This window comes from Acanthopagrus latus, chromosome 1 (genome assembly GCF_904848185.1).
Source record: "Acanthopagrus latus isolate v.2019 chromosome 1, fAcaLat1.1, whole genome shotgun sequence".
Taxonomy (NCBI): domain Eukaryota; kingdom Metazoa; phylum Chordata; class Actinopteri; order Spariformes; family Sparidae; genus Acanthopagrus; species Acanthopagrus latus.
Window position 1 is genome coordinate 15,620,585 of NC_051039.1, and position 18,126 is coordinate 15,638,710.

The following is an 18,126-nucleotide window of genomic DNA, read 5'->3' on the forward strand; positions in this document are numbered from 1 at the left end:
TTGGTGCTCTGTCTTTCTTTCGATGTAGACTTCTTGGATTGCTGTCTCTAATACAGAACCTGGTGACAACTCTGTGACTCCAACTTTGTCTGTCTGCATGTGTTTATTTTCCTCTTCACCTATCTCATCCTCCAAATTACTACTTGTCTGTATAACTTGTTTGTAGCTCTCTTGGACTAGATCTTCCTCTGGGAGAGACTGTATTGCCACTGGCTTTTCCTTGAGATGTTGATCCAAGTCACTACTGAGAAGTGACAACATGCCTGACATGTCCTTCTCAGTTGTAGGCTGTTGGTGCTGTGTCTTTCTTTCGATGTAGACTTCTTGGATTGCTGTCTCTGATACAGAACCTGGTGACGACTCTGTGACTCCAACTCCGTCTGTCTGCATATGTTCATTTTCCTCTTCACATATCTCATCCTCCAAATTACTACTTGTCAGTATAACTTGTTTGTAGCTCTCTTGGACTAGATCCTCTTCTGGGAGAGATTGTATTGCCACTGGCTTTTCCTTGAGATGCTGATCCAAGTCACTACTGAGAAGTGACAACATGCCTGACATATCCCTCTCAGTTGTAGGCTGTTGGTGCTTTGTCTTTCTTTCGATGTAGACTTCTTGGATTGCTGCCTCTAAAAGAGAACCTGGTGACAATTCTGTGACTCCAACTTCATCTGTCTGCACGTTTTCATTTTCCTCCTCACCTATCTCATCCTCCAAATTACTACTTGTCAGTATAACTTGTTTGTAGCTCTCTTGGACTAGATTCTCCTCTGGGAGAGATTGTATTGCCACTGGCTTTTCCTTGAGATGCTGATCCAAGTCACTACTGAGAAGTGACAACATGCCTGACATGTCCTTCTCAGTTGTAGACTGTTGGTGCTGTGTCTTTCTTTCGATGTAGACTTCTTGGATTGCTGTCTCTGATACAGAACCTGGTGACGACTCTGTGACTCCAACTCCGTCTGTCTGCATATGTTCATTTTCCTCTTCACATATCTCATCCTCCAAATTACTACTTGTCAGTATAACTTGTTTGTAGCTCTCTTGGACTAGATTCTCCTCTGGGAGAGATTGTATTGCCACTGGCTTTTCCTTGAGATGCTGATCCAAGTCACTACTGAGAAGTGACAACATGCCTGACATGTCCTTCTCAGTTGTAGACTGTTGGTGCTGTGTCTTTCTTTCAATGTAGACTTCTTGGATTGCTGTCTCTGATACAGAACCTGGTGACAATTCTGTGACTCCAACTTCATCTGTCTGCACGTTTTCATTTTCCTCTTCACCTATCTCATCCTCCAAATTACTACTTGTCAGTATAACTTGTTTGTAGCTCTCTTGGACTAGATCCTCTTCTGGGAGAGATTGTATTGCCACTGGCTTTTCCTTGAGATGCTGATCCAAGTCACTACTGAGAAGTGACAACATGCCTGACATGTCCTTCTCAGTTGTAGACTGTTGGTGCTGTGTCTTTCTTTCGATGTAGACTTCTTGGATTGCTGTCTCTAATACAGAACCTGGTGACAATTCTGTGACTCCAACTTCGTCTGTCTGCATATGTTCATTTTCCTCTTCACATATCTCATCCTCCAAATTACTACTTGTCAGTATAACTTGTTTGTATCTCTCTTGGACTAGATCCTCTTCTGGGAGAGATTGTATTGCCACTGGCTTTTCCTTGAGATGCTGATCCAAGTCACTACTGAGAAGTGACAACATGCCTGACATGTCCCTCTCAGTTGTAGGCTGTTGGTGCTGTGTCTTTCTTTCAATGTAGACTTCTTGGATTGCTGTCTCTGATACAGAACCTGGTGAAAACTCTGTGACTCCAACTTCGTCTGTCTGCAGGTGTTCATTTTCCTCTTCACATATCTCATCCTTCAAATTACTACTAGTCCGTATAACTTGTTTGTAGCTCTCTTGGACTAGATCCTCTTCTGGGAGAGATTGTATTGCCACTGGCTTTTCCTTGAGATGCTGACCCAAGTCACTACTGAGAAGTGACAACATGCCTGACATGTCCTTCTCAGTTGTAGACTGTTGTTGCTGTGTCTTTCTTTCGATGTAGACTTCTTGGATTGCTGTCTCTAATACAGAACCTGGTGACGACTCTGTGACTCCAACTTCGTCTGTCTGCATATGTTCATTTTCCTCTTCACATATCTCATCCTCCAAATTACTACTTGTCAGTATAACTTGTTTGTATCTCTCTTGGACTAGATCCTCTTCTGGGAGAGATTGTATTGCCACTGGCTTTTCCTTGAGATGCTGATCCAAGTCACTACTGAGAAGTGACAACATGCCTGACATGTCCCTCTCAGTTGTAGGCTGTTGGTGCTGTGTCTTTCTTTCAATGTAGACTTCTTGGATTGCTGTCTCTGATACAGAACCTGGTGAAAACTCTGTGACTCCAACTTCGTCTGTCTGCAGGTGTTCATTTTCCTCTTCACATATCTCATCCTTCAAATTACTACTAGTCCGTATAACTTGTTTGTAGCTCTCTTGGACTAGATCTTCTTCTGGGAGAGATTGTATTGCCACTGGCTTTTCCTTGAGATACTGATCCAAATCACTAGTGAGAAGTGCGAACATGCCTGACATGTCCTTCTCAATTCTTGACCTATGGTGGTGTGTCTTTCTATTAATGCAAACGTCTTGGTATGGTGTCTCCAATGAATTACTTGGTGTAAGTTCACCCATATCAGTATGTTCATGTGTTCCTCCATGTATTGTATCCTCAACATCAATAGCAGCTGCTGATTGTGTTTTTTCACAAACTGTAATCCTTTGCTCCTCACTGGAGGATTTTGGGATTTTAGTGAGAATAACTTGTTCAAATCTCTCCTGGATAGTGTCCTCCTCTGGAGACAAACTTTTCTTTGGCTTGTCCTTAAGGTGCTTGTCCAAGTCACTGGTAAGCAGTGACAGCATGCCTGACATCTCCTTCACTTTTGTAGATGGCTGATATGAAGTCTTTTTCACTACCCGCTCTTCCTTCACTGGGACTTCTTCAGTCAGTTGTGTTGTGCTACCCCCTATTGCTTCTTTCTTTCCATCAGTGACAAATGTGATTTCTGTGACCATTTCTTGGTCCTTGTCCTTTGTTATTGTAATTTGTTCAAACTTCTCCTGAACAATATCCTCTTTTGGTGTCTGACTTGCCATAGGCCTAGCTTGTAGATACTGATCTAAGTCACTGTTCATCAATGACAACATTCCTGACATGTCTTTTACTGCAGTAGATGCCCCGCTAGATGTTTTTCTCCCAATGTCGACTTCTTGCAGTAGTGGCTCCTCAATTTTGTCCTCTGTAACTTCTGTGTCAGTTTGTGTACACAATATTTTGCTTCCATGATCCAATATTGTATTCTCTTTGCTTACTTCACAAAGTTCTTCTTCATGTGGATGTATGGTCTTCTTTTCTTCTCTTCTAGTAGAGAAAGTAAGCATTTCCTTGGACATTTCACGTGTCAATGTGAGATCTTCATTATTATCATTCTCCCCTGAGTTGGAAAGATGGACCCTGAAATGGACACTTGTGTCTGAGGTTTCAGCCATACCTTCATGCTTGGGACTCTCGGGACTTAGTTCATCACCTCTCATTTGATTCTCAAAAAGAGAAACATCTGCCCCAAAATAACTTCTCATACAGTGACTGGAGATGGTTACTGGAGATGTAACAGAATTATCAGCCAAGGTCTCCACCTCAGGTGCCTCCAGCTGATGGCTCACGTCTGCAGCTGTTGATGCCTGCTTGAAAAGTTGGTACTCAGGACTTTCTTCCAACTCAGCCTTTATGTCAGCACTGAAGTCCTCTGAAGGTCTGCGATCAGGGCTGATCTGTATGTCTTCATATAAACTCCTTCCAGTGCTTATGACTGGTTCTTCTAAATGCATCCTGCCTCTGACCTTCCCTGACACCTCTTGCTCCTCTCTTTGAGGGCTTACCCTTCCATCGTCAAAGTGAATTGCATCAGCAATTGTTTCTGTGTCTCCAAAATAAGCAATATCTGAAGCTAGCTGTGGTTCTTCAGAGTCATCTCTCTTTAAGCTTATAGTTTGAGATTTTGGCTCCTGCGCAGGACCTTGTTTAGTCTTCTGGAACTGTTCAGGACCTACCGATTCAGTTATCAGTGTTGGAATACAAGATGAAGCAATGGCTTTGTGTTCAAACAGCTCAGATTTACCACTCAAAGGGCCATGCCCAGCATCAAATGCTTTCATGAGCTCCTTCACAGACAGCGTTTGTCTCTGTGTGCCTCCATCGTCACATTGAATTGTATCGGCAAACTTTACAGTCTTTCCTAAAGATCCACTATTTGAAATTAATAGTGAATTCTCTGAGTGATCTCTGCTAAGACTTACTGGTTGGTCCTCTAAGTCTGTTTTGACCTTCTGGGTTTGGGTCTGTGATTCTGGCTCCTGAGTGGGACGTTCTTCAGTTGACTTTGTCTCTTTGGAGTCCCCTGATTCAGACACCAATGATGAAATATAAGAAGGTTTTCCTTCTTCTTTAATAAACCCTGCTTTTGTTTTTAAGGGATCATGCCCAGTCTGGAATGTTTTCATCAGCTCCTTAACAGAGACAGTCTCCTTCCGTGACAAATCTGGTGCCTCTTTCTGTGGGCTAAGTTTTCCACCATCCCTTTGAACTGCATCAGCAAATGTTACTGCCTTTCCAAAATAAGCACTACTTGAATTCATTTGTGAATCCTCAGCGCTGTCTTTAATTGAGCTAGCAGGTTGATCATCTAAATCTGTTTTGCCACGGTTCTTGACATTACTCTGTTCGTGGAAAAGTGTGGAGTCCTGTGTTTGGGTTTGTGACATTGGCTTTTGTGATTTTGGCTCCTTCATATGACTTTGATCAGTTTTCTGAATCTTGTCAGAATCTCCAGATTTAGATATCAATGTTGAAATGCCAGAATCCTCAACTTGGTGGTCAAAAAGCCCTTTTGAATGATCATGCCCAGACTGGAATGTTTTCATCAGCTTTTTCACAGACATTGTCTCATTCCCTGACAGCTCTGGTGCATCTCTCTGGGGGCTAAGGCTTCCATCATCAACTTGAACTGTATCTGCAAATGTAACTGTCTTTCCAGTGTATGCACTCTCTGAAATCAATGGTGATTCCTCAGAGTCTTTTTTGATTAGCCCTACTGGTGGATCCACTGAGTCTGTTTTGTCACTTATTTCAACAACCGTTTGTTGGGTGAAAACTGTGAGGTCATGAATTTGTGATTTCGGCTCACACATATGACCCTGTTCAATCTTCTGTACCTCCTCAGCTTCTCGTGATTCAGATAATAATGTTGAAATACAAGGAGATGCCACTGCTTTGTGCTCAAAAAGCCCAGCTTTATTTTTTGAAGGGTCCTGTCCAGTCTGGAATGCTTTCAACAGATCCTTAACAGACATAGTCTCCTCTAATCTTTCTGTTTGAGATCTGGGAGATTTAGGAGACTTGGGGACACTGGGTAGTTCTGGCATGTCTGCCTCAGTCTTCTTTGTAGTGATACAAGATTTTGCCTGAGGAGTTAGTTTCTGAGTAGCTTTCTGTACCTCCATCTCTTCGACTTTGTTCTGTAAAGCTTTAACTCTATCCTTTATAGATCCTATAGGTGTCTCAACCACTGAGGGAGATACTGGAAGATCCACAACTGTAGTAGGTACAAAGACACTCTCCTTAAGAATAGCATCCCCATCTAAGGACTCCTCAGAGCTCACCCTTTCCAGCTCACCCTCAGAGCTGCTACATCCAGAACGCTCTCTGTCTCTAAGTTTCTTCCTAATAGGTTTCTTGATATCTGGGGGGCGTCGCTTGCCATCACGCTTTACAATAACCTGTTCAAATGTATCTTGGACAAGATCTTCTTGCGAACTACTTTTCACTACAGGTCTCTGTTCCAGGTATTGGTCCATGTCCACGCTGAGGTGTGAGACCATGCCAGTCATGTCTCTGACATCTGTGCCAGATCTACTCAAATTCTTCCCCTCCACACAAATCTCTTGTAAGACTGGTTCTACAACAGAAGGATATGTCACTTCAACAGTGTTAGTCTCATAGATTGAACCCGATTTCTCTTTTTTGCCATCATCTTGGTGAACTTCCTGTCTGCTTCTGTTAATGCCATCTCTTTCAATATCTCCAACCTTTTCCACCCTGAACTGTTCCCAAATGGCCAAAGGCTCTCTTTCCACCAAACCTCTAGTTCCAGCTCTCTCTTCACATAATAAATGCTCCATTTGCTCTGCAGTCAAAATAGAAGAAAATTTGATATCGGACATGTCTGAGAGAAGATCCGGGCTTGCAAGAGTTGCAGGGTCAAGAGGTTGGTTAGCTCTCAGGGAGAACGTCTCAGTTGATTCAGATTCATCATCTTCAATTGAAAAAGTTGCATAACCAAAAAGGGTAAATAACATAAGGGACAAATGAAGTGGGGAAGAGAGACATCAGAAAAACTGTGATCAAGACAATGCCATCAAAAATCCATCTTCAGTTCACAGAGTAAGAAGAGGAATGACAAGGCAGAGGATAAGGAGTCTTGAAGGAAGAGGAAAAGAAGATGGTGAAGTGATCCAGAAGAGACTGAAGGGAGGTAGAGCAGCAACAGCACAAGCAAAGCCAGGAGGAGTAACAAAACAGGTAGAATATGGGCAAGAGTAACATTTATCTATTTTGTTTGATGACATATTCAGAGATTTAATTAAAAAAGAACAGAGGAAACAGGGAAACATGAAACAAAGAGACAGTAAAGAAGGAGAACCAACAAACAAAACTTCTCAAGATTGCTGACATGAAGTTTCATGCCTGCCTACAAATTAAAGTTTTGAAACATATTAACCAAAAAAACTTTGAACAAAAAGACTAATAGAGGTTTTTAGTAAGAAGGGACGTGAATTAATTAATTAAGGTCAAGTAATGAGATCATTGTTACTGGATGTCTGTAGTTTGCTGCAAAGTTGTACATGCCTTAGTATTTTTCAAGCAATGTGCTTAATTTCTTTGCTTAACTTTAAGAATTTAGATTATAGATGATAGAAAACTCAAATGTTTACTCCAATTTACTTTAGATGTGTATACTTTTCATGGTATCAAACATCACTACAGGGTGAATTTTGCAAATATAATTTATAGTAATAAACTCTGTTTTGTGACCTTAAAGCACTATTACTTCACATGAGAATGAGAGTAGTGAAGTAAACGCATGAGTTGAAAATGAATAGGGATTTGATTTATAGGGAAAGTAAATGAATGTATGAAAGCAGGAAAACGTGTTCAATGAAAAATAAATATGTACTTAATGAACAACACAGTTCATACAAAATTAAAGATACTAATAAAACAAACCAGCACTAAATCTACTTAAAGTACTTCAACAAAGAGCAAACAACATGATGTTGTTTGTCAATTATTTCTGTACAAACTAAATTCAATTTTTCAGCATTCCACTGGTAAAACTGTTATTGGCATGTAGTCTGAGAAAATAATTGGTCAAAATGAATACTTCTTATATGTTATTACAACTAAATATAATTTAATACGCTACAAGATGAAATTCTAACATGAATACCTTGAAAATCAATGTAATTTTGAGCTGACCAAAATAAAAAGTATTCATTTATGATTGATTTAAAAAAAGAAAAGGTAATGGCAATTGACAATGGAAAAGGAAAAAATGAAAAGGGTGGGAGAAAGTCAGTCTGGTTTGGAGTGAGGGGAATGCAGAGTACATCAGCCATAGCATAGCTGCCAGTAACAAACACGTAAATTTACACGGTGTTAGTACAGCAAAATAAAAGAGCAGGGTTAATCCAAAATGGAAAGTAACATATATCATCAGTGCATCTCTTAGCACATACAGACACTCATATTTCTAAACCAATATTTTACAACTCCAGTTTAGACTGTGTTGTAATGACTGTGTTGTAATGTAGAAATAAATAAATACAAGTATAAATATAAAGTCAATATATGATTATCTAGTTGACACTGGTACCCTCAGTCACAAGGCTGACCACTGAAAAATGCAGAAAAGTATGTCTACAAAATGCATTTAAAGAATCACAAAATTCTAAAACCTTTTCACCCTCTAACATAACACACAAAGATTGTTAGACACAAACATTGCAAAACAACAGAGTTTGTCTTACATTTCTTGTCACTCTTTTCACTCTGCAAAAAAGATCAAAAGGGCATAGTTAGCTACGACATAATAATGATATAATTCTTAGTTTGTTGTAATATATGGAGTTATCTATAATTACCTCATCATCTGCATCTTGGTCTGAATCTGACTCCTACGTAGACGAATAAAACAGAGTGAAAGCAAGGAATTCAGTTACTGCAACTAAAAAATAATTTACTATTATTAGATAAATACAAATTGGGATATTTTCAAACTAACCTTAGAATATGTTGGAAGAGTGATGTTAAGGTTGCAGATAGCATTGTGGGTAAGACTACGATATGTGCGCGGTTCCTTGGTGAAGGACAAGCGACCACATGGCTCCTGTGCTGTGTCTCTAATCTGTCCATTAATTAAAAAATATCAGCATATTAATTTTACGCATTTGGATTGTTGATTGATTGTACATTTCTGAATACATGCATTGAACTATGACATATTTCTATCCAATGTCCGGTCATACTTTGATGAAGAGGGCCAGTCTGTTCTCTTTGAAGGCGAAGAAGCTGAACACATGGTGCTGTCCGCTTTTCGTAAGAGGCACCAGATTTCCAAAGCAGTCAGCAAATATGGGTTTTCCTTCCAGCACCTGTGTGAGTATCAGAGCCTTGTCCATTATCAAAAACACCAGACAACAGTATTGTCAGATTTTTAAAAGACATGAACTGTATTAATAGGTACCTGCTGGCAGGCTGAGTTAACCTCTTTCTGGAGTCCCTTAACATACCCACTTCACTAACTTCATTCTTCATCCTCTCTAGTTTCTAGCCCCACCCTCTTTAGATAAAAAAATTATCACATTTCCCTCTTCTTATTTATTCCTCATCATCACACTGCACCTCAACATCTCGGCTACGGGCGACTTCAGTGAAGTTCTCTTGCTGCTCCAGGGTCTTGTCCATCTTGTCGTCTGTCATGCAGAAACAGCGCAGGCGGGCCTCAATGGGGTCCAATGTCTTTGCAAAAATTACAAACTTGGCCATATATGGAACGCAGATGATCTCTCTGTACAGCTGAGAGGCGAAACTAACAGACTCCTGGATCTGTCTGCAATCTATCAGCCAGAATCTAGAAACATGAACAAGACTTTCAGTCAGTATCTGATTGATATCACCAGGTGGTGCGCTAGGTACTCATGATATAATGCTAAATCACCTAAATAGGGGAAGGAGTATTTAGATCAAAGTGTAAAGCCTCTATGTGAGGGCTCCACATGTAAAAACGTATACCTCGCTGACACGTTGGTGGTGAAGGAAACACATTGGTTAACAAAGGTAAGGGGTGTAGAGCCAGTGATGTCCTCCCATTGGGCAGGGGTGGTTCCACCTAAAACACAGACCGAGGATTTGTTACCCTACCTGTTACGCTTGTTCACAAATTGTTCCTATTTACAAAGTGAACACTGAATTACATAGGTAACACTTTTAATGTCTATTTTCGACTATTCTGCATTATCACATTATCACTTACCTGTAATGCTGCAAAGCAAACGTAAGGTGGGTGTCTCCCCACTGAACTCTGTGCCTGGCCCTTCACTGTTGGAGCTTTTGGGAATGGGTATCGTCATTGTGATTGGTTTGTGGAACTTCCTCCTTCTTGGCTCCAGTGTAACAATTGAGCTGAATGTTGCTTTGTTACCTAGAATCTTTCTCACCACCTCTACATCAATGGGCTGAGCCTGGAACAAGGTGAAAAAATGATCAACATAACTTTATTGGTTGCCGTCCCTATGAACATGCCACCAATTCATGTCAGGCTGAGAAATGCACTATACGTACCTGTAGCCCAACTCTGATCTTTTTGGTGAGGGCTCCTTCGGGGAATACAGCCTGGACCTGAGGCACAAGAGTGCTACTGAGGACGCCACCCTCTGGTCCAATGAAATGGCTGTCCTGCTTTATCCGTGACACCACCGCAAAATATTGTGGGAAGTCGCGGGTGATGATGCGGCATATTCTTTTCTTTTCAAGCTCCTCAGGGGAGTCAAGCTCTGCAAAGATCAGAAATATAATAATAATAATAAATAATAATATTCTTTCAGTTCCTTCTCATTTATTAATTTCTCTACTTCCCACATCCCATTATCATCTCAGCTGTGTGATCTAAAACTCTGTCCTGCTTCATTACTCTACTGTGGCCACTGTGTTGGCTTCATGTGATCTTATTGTGGCTATAAGTTAGTTTTGCTGTTGTCTGCTTACTTTCATCCATGCCGTTGAGTATCTGGTTCAGTTCCTCCTCGGTGAAGTCACAATGGTGTTCCCTCCAGCTCTCGCCTGTCTCACTCCTCAAGATCACCAGCTCTCTCTCTGTTCCCCGCAGAGCTGCAAAATGGGGAATCTCCACAATCACAGGCCTAAAAGGGATGAAATGGTGAAGTCAAACACAAATTGCACATGAGAGTATGTATGTGGTAACAGTTTGGCAGAGCTGGCTTTATCAGAGATAATAGGAAGCTTGGGTTGATCTATGGACTTATAAAAAAGGAAATAATTAATAAAAATGAAAAGACACAAACAAAACAAAAAAAGATTCAAATTTAATGTCTAAAAACTCATTTCCATGCATAACAAAACAAGCATTTTCAGGATTTTTTATTTGACAAATGTTTAAACATAAAGAGAATGTCCATTCCACATCAAGAGCAGACTCCAACTAGAAACAATTCTGGGGATTGGTAATATAGACTGAGAAAAGCACAGGGATAACTAAAAGAAAAACAAGGCAACAAGGTGTTTTAGCAAGAAACAAAGGAAGTAACAAAAAAAAGAAATCAGGTGGACACAGTGAGTGGCAAATGTGGTTGAGGATGTGACCACTTCCAGGATGGTAGGTTGCACCCTAACCACAGCCATACCCGAGGAACTTGGTTCCTGGAGGACCCAGCTGCAGGATGCGACTGACCAAGCTCTCGCCCTCATTTAGAGGGGGCGGAGCTGTGGGAAGGTGGAGCTTACTGATCCGTACGCAGCACAGAGGAGGAGTGAAGAAGAAAATATGAACACACCAGATGACAGTGTAAACACACTCACACAGGCAAACACACACAAACACACTTACCCCAGGAACTGGGCTCCAGTGGGTCCTACTTCTATGATGCGACCAGCCATTCCCTCACCCTCCACCATAGGAGGCATTGAGGCCAGACGGTGTCTCTTCACAAGCCGGCATGTCACCCGTGTGGGTGCAGAACATTTTCTTGGTGGCACGATGATTCGTAGGCCATTGTGACGGCAACCACGCATGGCCCCGCCCCTGGCATCAACCATGAAGCTGACCAGGAAGCTGAAGAAAAGGGTCCCGCAAGAATTGAATAAACTGTTTTTTAAATTGGTTGTTAATAAACGCACAGATGTTAAGCCTGTTGACTATGAGTCTCCATGCGAAAAAGGATATTGACATTACAGTAAGAAGGAACTATTTTTATGGAACCATTCAAGATATATATAGCAACCAGCACAAGTCAGCAGATATTTCATTCGTGATTCCAGCCTTGCTTTCATTTTCTTCTATTGTTAAGATTCATTCCACTTGGAATTTAATTTGCAAGCCAAGCAAGCAACAAGGACGGCACTGAATGAGACTCTTTTTTTATCTGTCGAGGCGCGCATAGTAATCAAATATTACATATCTTTAGGCAATGCTCAAGTTTGAAGCAGTCAGATCTGCACTGTGATAAAATTGACTTGTTAGGCAAGTCTCCAGTTAACAAAACCTGCACTCAAGTCATGCATTAGGAAATCATGCCAACAGGCTGGAAATGAGAAGGTTATTAAATAGTGAATGAGAAAAAGGTAAGGTCACAGATGAGAGGAAATAGAGAGAATGGCCAAAAAAAAAAAAGAGAGTATCACCTGCTGTTGTCATGGTCTAGGCACGGAGAGGAACGGCTAGAAGCAGAATACAACAACACACACACACACACACACACAAACACACACACATACACATACACAATCACAAACACAGTCAAGACAAAAGAGTGCACAAAGAGGCCACAAGAGCAAAAACAAAACAAAAAGAGAATAAAGAATAAGTAAAAGTGACAAAAACCTGACCAGAGACAGAAAAAGACAGAGCAGCAAAGATAATAGAATGAGTAGAAAACACAGATATGAAGGAGTGAGAAATAATATACGGGAAACTTAAACTGGCTCAGAGGTGACTCATACACACCTTATCGTGAAAAAAGCAAATGAAAGTCTCTTACACAAGAAAGCAGTGTAAATGTGTGTGTGTGTACCCAGAGTGCAGCAGAGTGGAGGACAGCACCACGTTATCAAGGTGCTCAGCACCCCAACTCAGACGGAACGAGTCCTTGTCGTGCTCTCTAGACAGCGCTGACACCTACGGACCAACAAACATCAGCAGGTCAGTTAGAGAACACAAAATCAAGATATTCTCAAATATTCTGAAGAAAGAGTATGATCAGTACGATGATCTTGGATGGCTTAACCAACAAGACAACAACCATACACTGTTTGTAGCCTTTGTCCTCACCTGGTGGCTTGTGAGCATGTCTTCAATGAGAACTCCTTCTCTCTGATGGAAGCTTTGGTGAATGGGAGTGTGCTGCTGCCTGTTGGGAAAGAAAGTTGGAGTTTAGTAGTTTCTTTGTAGGTATCTGTCTGCTTGCATGCGGATCATGGCAGGTGAGTTTTTTAAGTGTGAGCATGTGTGTGCAACTTGTGACCTGTCTAAGTTGTGGCTCGTGTAGCTGAAGCCGTCCAGGTAATGTCCCGGCAGAGAGTCGTCTCCCAGCTCTCTGAGATCCTCTGCTCTCAGGTACTCTCCTCCATCACCCGTCATTGTGTCCTCACCTTGGAAACAAAGATGCGCCATTTGAGACAGGGTGGAGAAAATTTCATTTTTCAAGTGATTTAAGTTCTGGAAGTTTCTGTCTCAGCTCACTGAACTGGTCATTAAGAACTACCAGTCTTCAGTTTCAGGAACAACATTTTCTCCTTGCTCATTCTGACATGTTTCACTCATCTGAACAAACAGAGCCCTGGCAGTGGGACAAATAATGTATGACGGTCATTTGTGAAACAGGTCACTGGCTGTGAACAGGGTTAATATCATAAGTGAAAAATAAATTGAAAAGAGATAATATTGTCTTCAACTGAAATTAAATAAAAATTACACCCTTTACGTATGAATGAAACAATATTTCCTGGTTACAGAACTTCATTTATTACCATTTTGCAAAACAAGGGTGTACAATGAAATGAAAGTTGCCTTGAAATTTATAAAAAATGTAAAAACCTGAAAAAAGACTTGAAAGCATTATGGAAAATGCACGTATGCATGTCAGTATTTCTAAATCAGTGCTATGATCCATAATCATCTTTAGGCGTCATGATCATATCGACACACTGCACACATCTCATGCATTAAACTTCCACCATTGCATGAACACTCAATCAACAAAGCGATTGATTGCATCCTATAAACAGCCAAGTGTTCGATCAAGGAATGTTCATGAGATAATAACGCAGGAGCAAAAGTTGGCCATATTAAATGCATAGACTATAGAGGCAACCAACCAGGAGATTACTCGTTTGTGAGTGTAGGGATAGAAATTAAATTCCCCAAATTTATTGTTTCAGCAAAACAAGCATTACTGCATACTACCACATCAATTACGCTAACATAGTCCACACCATGCTGGCAGAGCAGCACGGACATTTTGCAGTACCTTCCAGCTCCACAGACATCTCAGATAATGGCTCTTCTTCCAGCCTCAAAGCTATGAAACACACAACTTTAAGACCCACTGCTTCAAAACTACATTGCCCACAATGCACAACTCTTGATGACTATAGGACAAAGGGGAGGTAAGCCTTAACCTACCTTCTTCATCGGACACATCGAGGATCTCAGTCATGGTCTCAGGGACATTGAGCTTGTGTTTCTCTGTCACCGTCTGATGTTCACAGTCATGGACAAGACAGCAGGAAAAGAGATTACTGGGTTTATTGGCTTTTCAGGGAAGATTGTAGACACAACTTATTGGAATCAAAAGCTTACCGTTGTGGTTGTGATGACCTCCTCTGTGACGACTTTCAGTGTGTCAACAACAGAGATGTATCCGAGACGTTTGGCAATAGACAGAGCCGTGTTTCCATTCTAACAGGAAGACAGGTGAAAGAGTTAATGTGACAGAAAAGTGATAATACTCGTTGGTTTTTTTTGTTTTTTTTAATAAACACATGTTAAATAAATATGTTCTTACCACTGTAGTGGCATTGGGCTTTGCGCCATGTTGCAGCAACACATTGATAATGTGTGTGTTCCCTTGTTGTGCTGCCTGGTGAAGAGGTGTGTATCCATTCTGCAGAACAAAAGCGATTTTTTTTTTTCACAGTCACCCAAAAGAAATTACATTTTGTCTTGTGCTTCTTCTTATCCTTGTCTTGTGCTGATTGACTGTACCTTGGTTTTGGCATTGACGCTGGCACCTTGCTGTAGCAGGAAATTCACCATCTTGGCGTTTCCGTAGTGACAGGCCACTATGAGAGGGGTATATCCAAGCTGAGGTGTAGAGAGGATGGGGAGGTCATTCGGAGAAAAAAACAAATGTTATTTTCAAATGTGTCTGATTTGTTGTACCTGCTGGTGAAGAAGCTACAACAAACTGTCACAGATACAGCACCCTTCCAATGATGTTAATGTATGATACGGATATTGCCATGCCTCCCAAAGGCCAGCAGGTGGCAGATATGCTGAACTTATAGCTATGTGTTACTTTATGTGGTTTACGGGTTGGGAGACTGCTGCAGTGAGTTCACACAATGTAAGGCACATAATACTTTAAATTCCCTTTAATTAAAAATGTCTATGATGAGTTGTTTGAAAATAACATGATAAGTGACTCATTTTTGTTTTGTGGTTGTGTGTTTGTACCTTAGTCTGCTGATCCAAGTTGGCATCATGTTTGGCCAGTACTTCTGATGCATTGACCCTGTCCTCTTGGGCTGTGAGATGCATAGGAGTCAGTCCACTCTGTAACATACAAAGTAAATTGTTGTCTTAGTGTCCTCGTGTGTTACTACTTAGGTTGAGGACTTTCAGTTACATGGGGCACTGCGGAAAAACACAAACCTGTAACTCAATCCCTGCTGCGCACCTTGAACGGTTGCAGACATAAACACGCAAGATACTATGTCCTTCATTTAGTTGATTCCTGACAATGTGAGAACTAATTGTGCTACCTGGATCCTTAGTACTTTATGTCTCATTAGTATCAACACAAGTGTCTGACAAGAATAAGCATGTGTCATTGTTTGTGTGTGACCTTGGTGGCTGCGTTGACGTGAGCTCCTTTTCCCAGCAGCAGGCTGGCCATCTCAGCGTGTCCTTCCTGGGCTGCCAGGTGTAGAGGGCTGACCCCCTGCTTGGTCAGAATGTTGGTCTCTGCTCCGTACTGCAGCACCGCTAATGCAATTTTCGTCTGGTTCTTTTTGGCTGCGATGTGGAGAGGGGTGTAGCCGTTCTGCACAGGGAGGGAGGTGAACAGTTACATGCTATAACAACATAACATAACTTTTTTTTTTTTTTTACAATGCGGCTTAAATCTAAACTAGCAAGAACATGTCAAGTTTTGTTTGCAGTACTTGATCACTAGGGCTGCAACTGATAATTATTTCCATGATGTCAAATGTCAAAATGACAAAAGTGAAAAATTCTCATAACACTTTAAAACATATCAAAGAGCCTGGAGTAATTTCTTTGTTGCTTCTTTCTGTCCATCCAATAAACTCTTTTATCTTAAATAACAAAGAAAAGCGGTAGATCTTTACATTTAAGGAGCTATGACCAGCAAACATTAGACTGGGTTTATCAATCAATTATGAAGATATTTGGCAATTCATTTTCTTTTGATAAGAAGTAATAATTACTAATCAGTTAGTCAACTAGTCGTTGCACCTCTTTATGATCACAGAGTACAGTAACAGCCACTGCTGAAGGCAGCACAAACTATTTTCTATCAAGCACTTTTCATTTTTAAACTCCTGTCCAACCTTTGCAGCAGCATGAGGCGATGCTCCTTTATCCAGCAGCAGCAGGGCTACGTCTTGGTTGTCATAGTGAGCTGCCACATGCAGTGGAGTTAGGCCATTCTGTAAGAGGAAGCATTTAATTCAGTTATTGATATATCTATTATGGAGCAGTGATGGGATTTAGTTCTTTTTTTGTCTTCCTGCCTCTAACAACATCTCACTGAAGTGAATAACTTTGCACAAAAATCAAACTCTAAGTCTTCTACTCAAATATAAATAGTCCAGATTTTTTTCTGGTTCACCTTGCCAGCATCATCAGGCAGAGCTTTGCGTTGAAGCAGAAGTTGTGCTACATCGAGGCTTCCATATTTGGCTGCTACATGTAATGGAGTGAATCCTTTCTGTAGAGTGGGAAAAAAAGAAAAGACTGTTGCAAACCTGCATGTCCAAACTGTTTAACTGTGAGCTGAGATAGGAATCCTCTATTCACCTTGGTGGCCATTGAGTGTGAGGCTCCAGCCTCAAGCAGCACGGCGGCTGTCTCTACCTGGCCCTCTCTGGCTGAAATATGGAGGGGAGTGTAACCGTTGGTGGTGGCAGCATCCGGATGAGCCATGTGCTGCAGCAGCAACTGGACAATGTCAGTTTTCCCCAAACGGGACGCAATGTGGAGGGGAGTCTGGTCCTCCTGTGGTCGAGGGAGGAAACAGTTGAACAAATATGAGTTAGAGAGTTAATGTGAGAGAGAAACAAAAGAAGCAGAGAGACGGGTAGAGGCAATCGAAGCCAGAGCTGAGGCTAGCGACACCATGATGCAAGCCAGTGGATAAAATATGGTTATTTACGATAAACAGAAGGAAACAGTGATTAACGCGGATGAGGCTGACAGCTGACTCACCCTGGCCATGGCATCCACCAACGCGCCATTCCTCAGCAAACAGCGAACCACTTCCATCTGACCTGCTCGTGCTGCCATGTGCAGAGCTGTCTCACCACGCTGATGTGCAGAGAGAGAGCATTTATGAGCATTAAGATGCTGTGTGAAACACTTCTGAGAATACCTGCTGGGCTGCTGCGTTAGGAGAACAGATGGTTGAAAAAAAAGGCTGTTTACTTCGTGCCATACGTATTTCTGACTGCTGACAACAGAGAGCTGAACAAATCATTTGTCAGCACTCACAATGTTACGGACATCTGGAGATGCTCCGTTCTGTAGCAGGAGTAAAACAATGTTGAGGTGGCCCATGAAGGCGGCTACGTGGATGGGCGTCAGACCGGACTAGAAGAAGAGAAGAGAAGGAGTCAGAGGAGGAGGAGCCTTAAGTTCAGGTTCTGTACAGAAAAATGCACCGTGTTTAAAGATGCTATTCTGAGATACTGTGTCTCACCTCAGTAATGGCCTGAATGGAGGCTCCATATTTGACCAACAGCTCCATCACCTTCACCCTGTTCTTCTTACAGGCGATATGGAGAGGAGTGAAGCCATTCTGGTAAAGAGAGTGACAGTGAAATAAACAGATACATACTTTATCCACGTACATCTAGAGAAGGAAATGCATTTTTGATCTCAATGTATAATCAAAACAAAATATTACATTGGTAAAAAATATAATATAATGAATACATATACAGTTTACGACCTCTGTTTCACTGTTGATGAATGGTTACCGCTTACAGAAGCGGCCGGTGTTGTTTTCCTGTGAGTACCTACCAGTGCTCTGATGTTGGGATTGGCCTTCTTGTCCAGCAGCAGCTTGGTGACTCTATAGTGGCCGCAGTGAGCGGCCACGTGTAGCGCTGTGAGGTAGTCCAGTGTGACATCGTCAACAGGCGCCTTGTGCTGCAGCAGGAGTTTAACACACTCTACGTGGTCTCCCTGGGCCGACATGTGCAGCGGGGACAGTCCGTTCTGTGTGAGGACAAAAGTGATGTCACAT

General features: G+C 41.6%; 1 protein-coding gene across 1 annotated transcript in view; it reads right to left on the bottom strand.

The window, feature by feature from the left end:
* The window catches only part of LOC119028664 (ankyrin-2-like), an 84,842-nt gene that overhangs the window by 36,024 nt on the left and 30,692 nt on the right, over positions 1–18,126 (bottom strand). Inside the window, exons 12-39 of the mRNA XM_037114938.1 lie at positions 17,901–18,098; positions 17,578–17,676; positions 17,370–17,468; positions 17,088–17,186; positions 16,680–16,877; positions 16,492–16,590; positions 16,211–16,309; positions 15,484–15,681; positions 15,093–15,191; positions 14,622–14,720; positions 14,422–14,520; positions 14,217–14,315; positions 14,040–14,112; positions 12,880–13,006; positions 12,687–12,765; positions 12,430–12,533; positions 12,041–12,076; positions 11,247–11,471; positions 11,044–11,142; positions 10,388–10,542; positions 9,965–10,176; positions 9,657–9,864; positions 9,416–9,512; positions 9,026–9,254; positions 8,650–8,775; positions 8,406–8,528; positions 8,266–8,298; positions 8,152–8,173 (exon numbers count right to left, since the gene is read on the bottom strand). Of these exons, the coding sequence (XP_036970833.1) occupies positions 8,152–8,173; positions 8,266–8,298; positions 8,406–8,528; positions 8,650–8,775; positions 9,026–9,254; positions 9,416–9,512; positions 9,657–9,864; positions 9,965–10,176; positions 10,388–10,542; positions 11,044–11,142; positions 11,247–11,471; positions 12,041–12,076; positions 12,430–12,533; positions 12,687–12,765; positions 12,880–13,006; positions 14,040–14,112; positions 14,217–14,315; positions 14,422–14,520; positions 14,622–14,720; positions 15,093–15,191; positions 15,484–15,681; positions 16,211–16,309; positions 16,492–16,590; positions 16,680–16,877; positions 17,088–17,186; positions 17,370–17,468; positions 17,578–17,676; positions 17,901–18,098 (3,433 nt within the window). The remainder of the gene's footprint in view (positions 1–8,151; positions 8,174–8,265; positions 8,299–8,405; positions 8,529–8,649; positions 8,776–9,025; positions 9,255–9,415; positions 9,513–9,656; positions 9,865–9,964; positions 10,177–10,387; positions 10,543–11,043; positions 11,143–11,246; positions 11,472–12,040; positions 12,077–12,429; positions 12,534–12,686; positions 12,766–12,879; positions 13,007–14,039; positions 14,113–14,216; positions 14,316–14,421; positions 14,521–14,621; positions 14,721–15,092; positions 15,192–15,483; positions 15,682–16,210; positions 16,310–16,491; positions 16,591–16,679; positions 16,878–17,087; positions 17,187–17,369; positions 17,469–17,577; positions 17,677–17,900; positions 18,099–18,126) is intronic.